This window comes from Ziziphus jujuba, chromosome 12 (genome assembly GCF_031755915.1).
Source record: "Ziziphus jujuba cultivar Dongzao chromosome 12, ASM3175591v1".
NCBI lineage: Eukaryota > Viridiplantae > Streptophyta > Magnoliopsida > Rosales > Rhamnaceae > Ziziphus > Ziziphus jujuba.
In genome coordinates, this window is record NC_083390.1 from 8,619,210 (window position 1) to 8,627,989 (window position 8,780).

Below are 8,780 nucleotides of genomic sequence, written 5' to 3' on the forward strand. Positions count from 1 at the left end.
ATTTATTCTAGGAAGTTTAAAATCAAAACCTAAACTAGCTAGCCCCAGCTGTCATAAAAAAGAGAACTTTTTTTTGATTGTAGATGTCTTCAATTTTATTATTATTGTTATTATTTTATCTCATCTGTGTTCACTCATTTTATAATGCCATTTTATTTAAAAACATACAATAAATAAAATAATCGAAAAGAAAAAAAATATAATTATTATTTTTTAACTAAAAGTGAGATTTTAACACTGGGTGGATAAAAATAGGAATAGAAGAATCCCATTATTTATATTGTATATGGAAAGCAGCTAGAGATGATATCCCTAATACCAATAAAAGAAAAAATAAAAAATAAAAAAATAAAGAAACAAAAAATTAATTATTTGGTTGTAAAACCAAATTCCCAACTTGAACTTCCAAAAAGTCTAAAGACATTGAAATTAAGTAATCAAAATCAAGACCGTTGACCATGTTATAAATGCATACCTTTTTCTTGCACGCTTTTCAATATGTCCATTAGAATCATATTTCTTTAGCACTGTAAAACCACAGCAAAAAGAAATGCCAAGTGACGACGTCGTTTCAGCAGCTCCGGGGGCTTTCAGGCTTCGGTGGGATGTGTTCCTGAGCTTCAGAGGCGAGGACACCCGTGGAACCATCACTAAGAATATCTATGAGTCTCTTCTGAAACATGGCGTACGAGTCTTTCTAGACAACGATGGCTTGAACCGCGGAGACGAGATCGCCCCAAGTTTACTCGAGGCGATCGAGGATTCGGCCGCTTGTATCGTTGTTTTTTCGCCGAGATATGCTGACTCCAGGTGGTGCCTGGAGGAGCTTGCAAAGATATCGGAGTGCCGGAGACTTATCCTTCCGGTGTTCTACGGAGTTGATCCGTCTGATGTCCGACGACAGAGGGGACCTTTCGAAGAGCACTTTAGGATTCATGAAGAAAGGTTTGGAGTGGAGAGGGTTTTGAGGTGGAGGAAAGCCATGGATAAAGTTGGTGGAATAGCTGGTTTTCACTTGTGGGTTTTCAGGAACAGGTATTGCCCCTAGCTCTTTCTTTCTTCATGATTTCAACCTTACCGATGAAATCTTTATTGTGATATATTATGATTATTGTTTTGACGGAAATAACTACAAGAATTTTACTCCCATCATAAAAATAGATTAAAGGAAAATTCGATCGAAATAAAACCCTTCTGGAAATGTTGTTTTCTTAAATTTCAGATTATTTTCTCTGTCAGTTTTTACACAAATATTTCTTCATAAAATATAATATATTAAACATAAATTGGGCGTCTATGCTTATCAGAAAAAAAAAATCTATGTACCATTACTCAGACTTGAAGGATTATTAATTTTGTGAACCTTTTTTTTTATCATTAGTTCTAATATATATATATATATATATTATTCTATTATATGGAATATAGTTTTAAAGTTGGAATTCAAGATTGTTATCCAAAAAAATGACAAAATGACAAATTATCGATGACGAAATAATTTGTATATGAGGTTTGATATTTGTTAACTCTAGTCTTTATAAATGAAAATTTATTGCTGTTTAGCCCAAAAAAAAAAAAAAAAAAAAATTGCTGATATGACAATCATTAATTAACTAAATTTAATTTTTTAAAATTAAAATGTTAATACAAATAATCAAATAAATTACATCAATAATGTAGGTATATAGATTCTACAAATAATATCTACCAAGTATTTACTAAGTGACAAGTAACATTTTTATCTATTTATACACACGCTATCTCAAAGGCATTCTTGCTTGCTAGATGGAGTATTTTATGAAATACTCATAAAACATTGAAAACGTACGTTCAATAGCTCAGAAAACATCGAGGAAAAATTCAGTTCTTGTTAGTTTCTATTCTATGCATACTGGGTTCCTGGCACTACGAGGACCCTGAATATGCACTAATTTCACTATATTATTTGCTTATATATTTGTTTGCTGATTTTGTTTCGGTTAGTTTTGTTTTTTTAAAAATCACATGGCACTATGTGGACCCTGAGTATTTCATTATACTATTTGTTTATATATTTGCTTGTTGATTATTTTTTAAAACACTTTATTTTATTTTATTTTATTTTTATATATAGGATATGCTAGTTGAGATTAATTAATTAGTAGTTCAATGATACAATCAACTGCTTGTGTGTCTACCAATCACAATTCACACCCGTAGCTTTCAAACAATAATAATAATAATAATGACAATTAAAAATAATTCCCACCAAGTTGCTTCCAGCAGGCAGTATCTTAGTACCTATGATAGTTGGGGTCCTCTTCTACTGCTTTACTTGGATTACTTCATAGGGAAAACTACTTTTACTGAGGGTGCTTGTCTTCAAATCCGAAACCCCAGGATTTTTTATTTTGGCTGAAATTTGGACGACGAAGAGATAAACTATTGACATAGTTAATGATGGTTGATAGATAAGAAGATTTCATTAATGCCGATTTGTTTTATATAAAATTTTAAAAAAATTCTACTAAAGTTTAGTTATACATATATATATATATATATACACAGAGAAATATATATATATATATTATAGCTGAAATTAATAAAGGACGATAAAATCTTTAGAGATTTAATTACTTACGATTTTTAAGCTATTTGCATGTTATTAGCTGATAATCCTAGTCGTAATATTTATCACATATTTCTAGCCTTTTGGATGCTAATTAATCTTTCTTATAATTATGGTTAAATTTCACTTGAACTCCTGTTTTGTTTTTTTAGCAAATTTATTATAATCTCTTTACATTTCATTTTTGTTTCACTTTAGTGCCTTTAATTTACCTTGTAATTATTAAGCATTTTGTTGTTTGACAGCGAAGAAACAGAAAAGATTCAATCTTTAGTGAAAAGGGTTTTGAAGGAAATAAACAACACTCCAATTAGTGTCGCAGCATATACCGTTGGAATCGAATCCCGAGTTCAAAAACTGATGACAATGTTGGATGTTAAATCAAATGGCACTCGAATTCTGGGATTGCATGGTATAGGTGGGGTCGGCAAGACAACTCTTGCCAAGGCTCTCTACAATAAACTTGCCGGTCACTTCGAGTTTCGAAGTTTTATATCAAATGTAAGAGAAATTTCAACAGATCAAATTGATAATATTGGTCTTATATCGCTGCAAAACAAACTTATCAATGATCTTTCCGGTCATTCGGTGCCTCCTGAGAAAGATGTCAATGCTGGAATTTCTGCAATCACAAAGAAAGTAAACGAAAATCGAGTTCTTATCGTTTTGGATGATGTTGATAATGTTAGCCAACTAAATGCTCTGACTGGAAACAAAGACTGGTTTCATGAAGGAAGTAGAATCATTATTACCACTAGAAATACAAAAGTTTTTCCCGATCATCTTGAGACTGAGTTGTATGAGGTCAGAGAGTTGAATTGGGATGAAGCATTAGAACTTTTTAGTTACCATGCATTCAGGAAAGAAAAACCGCCAGAAAACTTCTTCCATTTGTCGCAGGAAATTGTATCTCTTACAGGTAGATTACCATTGGCTTTGGAAGTATTTGGATCTTCATTGTTTGATAAGAGGAGAATAAGGGAATGGGAAGATGCTCTTCTGAAATTGAAGGGTATTCGACCACTTGATCTTCAGAATGTGCTAAAACTAAGTTATGATGGGTTGGATGAACAGGAGAAGTGTATATTCCTAGATATTGCATGTTTATTTAATAAAATGGACATGAAAAGAAAACATGCAATTGATATATTTAAGGGATGTGGATTTGCTGCAGAAATAGCAATTTCAGATCTAACAGCAAAATCTCTCATTAAGATAAACAAGGACAAGACTCTGTGGATGCATGATCAAGTTAGAGACATGGGAAGACAAATTGTTACACTTGAGAATATGGAAGATCCTGGAATGCGTAGTAGACTATGGGACCGTAATGAAATCATGTCCATCTTGACGGATCATAATCATGAGGTACAGATCATTATTCCTTACTATGTATAATACAACAGTTATCATATAATGGTATCCTGATTTTGTTTATCCCACGAGATATAGTAGGATGCAAAAAGGAAATTGTTCGTACATTCATATTGCATATATTTGATCGGATATGTGTCTTGTATCATAATTTGGCAATAGACACCTATTGTAAAAAAATTATATATACATTTAGTCTTGATCAGACATACAATCTCTTTCTGCCGAAAGATTGGCCACCTGCACTGCAAGTTAATTTGGATTTGAGTTACATCATGTGGATAATATCGCATATACATATAGATGTTACAAATATGTTAATTTGTAGTTAGTGTGGTTTACTTTTTTATATTTATTCCTTTTTTTTTTTTTTTTTTTTTTAACTTTTGACTTGACCATAATAACAAGTATACCACAATTGATGACCATAAAACAAAATATTATATTCTTTTTATTAATTTTTCTTTTTTCATGTTTGATGGACCTCTATTGATGATGTTTTTTTTTTTTTTTTTTTGGCTGAAATTTTATTGATGTTGTAATCATATGAGTTTGACATTTCCTTTTTCAGACGACATGAGATTCACATTGCTGACTATTTATCATTGTCGTTTATATTGATTCTGCTAATCTACTTCAGCTTCTTACATGCATTTTTCATTTGATCAATTGTGAATATAGGGAGAGAAACCCATACAGGGAATTGTCCTAGACTTTGCAAAGAAAAGCTCGGTGAAAGATCTAAGCAGTGAAGCAATCTCTTGGAATAAATTTCGAAGAAAACCCAATTTCAACTCTGCAACCAATTACATCAAGCAAAAGTGCAAACGTCCACTTCAAGAACAATTGGAGAAAGAGGAAGATGATAATGATATATCCAGTTCCAAGTCAATTGAAAATATGTCCAAACTTAGACTGCTTCAAATCAACCATGTAAACTATCGATCAGGGAAGTTCAAATCTCTTCCCTCACTAAAGTGGATTCAATGGAAAGGTTGTCCTTTGAAAACTCTTCCTTTTCATTTCTATCCTCCACAACTTGCTGTCCTTGATGTCTCAGAAAGCCAAATTCAACACTTGCGCAACTCTAAGAAGGTACACACACACACACACACACACACACACACACACACACATATATATATATATATTCCTTAAATTATTAGTTAACGAGAATATTTCATTTACACCTTTTGAGGTTTGGAATAAATATTAAAATATGTTTCAAGTTTTTAAGAATCATCCTTATCCCTTGATGAGAATCTAAATTACTTTTATGCTATTTTTAAAATTAAATTAACCTTAAATGCCTTGTTATTTATTTATTTATTTATTTTTATGCAATTTTGGGTTAATTTTGCAAAAATCAATATGAAGACTTGAAAGTTTTAATTAATTTATATTTTTAATTAATTTTATTTAAACTATATGGTAGATTTTCTTAAAAAAAGAAAAAGGAAAAAAAAAAGAAAAAACTATATGATGAGTTTAATCATATAAGCTTTTGTAGCGGTTATCGGAGCCTATTACCCTATAGGATAATGTTCTAGACTTTAATTTCAATGCAAGATCGTACATACGAGAATTGATTTTGAGAATGTATGTATTATATATACCTGCTTATTCCAAGGCATTTTGTTCTTTACTAGGTGGCTCAGAACCTGATAATAATGAATCTTCGTGAGTGCCATGCAATAGCTGCAATTCCTGATCTGTCTGGGCATAAGAAATTGGAAAAGCTTATTCTCGAGAACTGCAGGAGATTAGTAAAGATTCATAAATCTATTGGGAGTAACATGAATTCATTGATTTGCTTGAATCTAAGAGGCTGTTCAAATCTTAATGAACTTCCAACTGATGTCTCTGGCCTGAAAAAACTTGAAAGCCTTATTCTCTCTGGTTGTTCAAAACTGAAACAACTCCCACAAAACATAGGCACCATGAAAGCTTTGAAAAAGCTTCTACTCGATGAGACTGCGATTTTGAACCTTCCTGAATGCATTTTTCGTCTCTCACATCTAGAAAAGCTCAGCTTAAATCGTTGTGAACTGTTGAAAAGACTACCATGTTGCATTGGCCAGCTGGTTTCTCTCAAGAAACTTTCCCTGAATGGATCCGGATTAGAAGAATTGCCGGATTCTATTGGATCATTGGCAAACCTCGAGGAACTAAGTGTGATGTGGTGTTCTTCATTGACTATACTTCCTGATTCCATTAAAAATCTCAAGTCATTGGTTGAGTTCTTTGTTCTAGGCAGTCCAATTGAAAAACTACCTGAACTCTCTGTTGGCTCACTACCAAACTTGAAGGAGTTATCAGTGGGAAAAGGATTATACTTTAAGGAATTGCCTAATTCTATTCATTATGTGAATTCCATGGTTGGGCTTCACATAAATGGGACATCAATAACAAGTCTTCCTGATCAGATTGGAGAGTTGAAATTACTTGAGAAGCTTGAGATGAGAAACTGTAGATTTCTTACATCATTACCTGCATCGATTGGAGGCCTAACAAGACTAATTACGTTCATCATATATGAAGCTGATCAAATCACTGGGCTGCCAGAGTCCATGGGGATGTTAGAAAACCTTGCAATGCTGCAACTGACCAAATGTAAAAAGCTCATTAAGCTTCCTTCTTCAATAGGAAGTTTGATGTCCTTGAACCGCTTGTTGATGGAGGATACTGGTGTGACAGAATTGCCGGAAAGCTTTGGAATGCTTTCGAGCTTAATATTTTTAAAAATGTCTACAATGAGAAGGCACATGGAAAGGGAAGTAGCAGTTGAGCATGCTGTGATTCCAACTTCTTTCTCGAATCTTTCGTTGCTAAATGAATTCTATGCTCGCGGTTGCAATATTTCTGGGAAAATAGCTGATGATTTTGAGAAGTTGTCATCATTAGAAATTTTGGATCTAAGCCACAATCAAATTTCATGCCTTCCCTCCTGCTTGAGAGGAATGTCCATCCTCAAAAAGCTATTGTTGCCTCATTGCAAATACCTCAAGTCTCTCCCTCCACTGCCCTCGAGCTTGCTAGAGTTAAATGCCGCAAACTGCAGTGCATTGGAAACTATTTCAGATCTTTCAAACTTGGTGAGATTAAATCAGCTGAACCTTACAAGTTGTGAGAAAGTGAGGGAACTTCCAGGCCTTGAATGCTTGAAGTCCTTGACGAGGTTGTACATGACTGGTTGCAGTGCCTGTTCATCCGAGGTTAAAAGAATACTAGCCAAGGTTTTCTCTCTGACCAAATATATATATATATATATATATATGGAAATTCTATGGTGAGGAAGGTCCGTATGAAGATCGTAGTATTAGTGACGGTTTTTCATAGTATTAACGATGGTTTCTTAAAAAATCGTCACCAATATTGTGGTCCGCATGAGAACCGTCCGCACCATAGACGGACTGTATATATATATTTACATATAACACCGTCTAGTATCTGATTAATTAACATAAAAAATTTCTTGTTGTCAGGGGTATTTGATGAGCATACGCAATCTGAGTATGCCTGGAGACAAGATTCCCGATTGGTTTTCTCAAGACGAGGTCACATTTTCAGAATACAAAAACTGCGCAATCAAAGGTGTAATTATAGGTGTAGTTGTGTCTCTCAACAATCAGATAACAGATGAGATGAGAGAAGAGTATCCTGCTATAGTTGACATACAAGCTAAGATTCTGAAATTGGATTATTGGATATACAGCACAACTTTGTACTTAATGGGAGTACCGAATACGAATGAAGAACAGGTGCATTTGTGCCGGTATCCGCCATTTCATCCGTTGGTTTCTCAGCTAAAACATGGCTACAAGATACAGATAACCAAGAGGGACATCCCTATGATGAATGGGGTTGAGCTGAAAAAGAGTGGGATTTATTTGGTTTATGAAGGAGATGATGATTATGAGGGAGACGAAGAATCATTGAATGACAATCAGCAATCTGTTTCAGAAAAACTAGCAAAGTTCTTTGCAACTTTTTCGGGAATAAATTAAAATAAAATAGCCCATATATTATAATCATCTTTTTCGTCTGAGTACAAATTTAAGAAAATAAAAGTGCACGGGATAGAAGAACAACACAATCGATGGCCTTTTGTATCTATGTGTGTGCATATATATATATATATATATATATATATATATTCTATAAAAACCAAATATCATTATTTATAATTTGGCATATCTTTAGCCAAATCCTCTAGTAATATCACTATACCCCCTTGTAAACCTCACGTGAAGTTCTTATCATTTTGTGATGTTTTATGCTGCACAACTACTTTGCAATTCCATGGCCATTCCATGGGCCTTTTTCTTTTTTTTTTTTTTTGGGTGAAAATTCCATGGGCCTATTTTCCCCTGCTTCAAGGGAAAAGCTCACACCTAAGAGGAGACTAGTAACTTATAACTTTGTATAATGTGAAAATAAAACATATAATTCTTATGGAAATAATTGTTAAATATTGTTCGCTTATAATTTCCATGTAGTGGTGGTGTATAATTTTTTTTTATCTTGCTTGGGGAGTACTGAAAAATTGTACACATGGATCTATGATGTGATTCTTTTTTATTTTTATTTTTTTCAAAGCAGATGTGGTTGATTTATTTCAATAAATTGTCACCTTCCAATGAATATGAATTTCCAATCCATCTGATTTTAGTCCCCCAGATAAAATAAATAAATAAAATGTCAAAAGAAAATATTTAGGAACAAATTTAAATAAAGACCATACATTGACAAATGTCTACGTCTCCATGGGAGTCCAAATTTCTCTTTGTACAGTGAA

The 8,780-nt window shown here is 33.1% G+C and overlaps 1 protein-coding gene across 1 annotated transcript; it reads left to right on the forward strand.

Annotated features, from left to right (window-relative positions):
• Window positions 1-263: 263 nt before the first annotated feature.
• On the forward strand, window positions 264-8,016 carry LOC107428780 (disease resistance protein RPV1-like). The gene is made up of 5 exons (XM_060813755.1): window positions 264-1,035; window positions 2,854-3,976; window positions 4,664-5,077; window positions 5,632-7,218; window positions 7,468-8,016. Exons 1-5 carry the CDS (start codon window positions 551-553, stop codon window positions 7,987-7,989), a joined length of 4,131 nt encoding a protein of 1,376 aa, XP_060669738.1. The 5' UTR covers window positions 264-550; the 3' UTR covers window positions 7,990-8,016.
• Window positions 8,017-8,780: the final 764 nt, after the last annotated feature.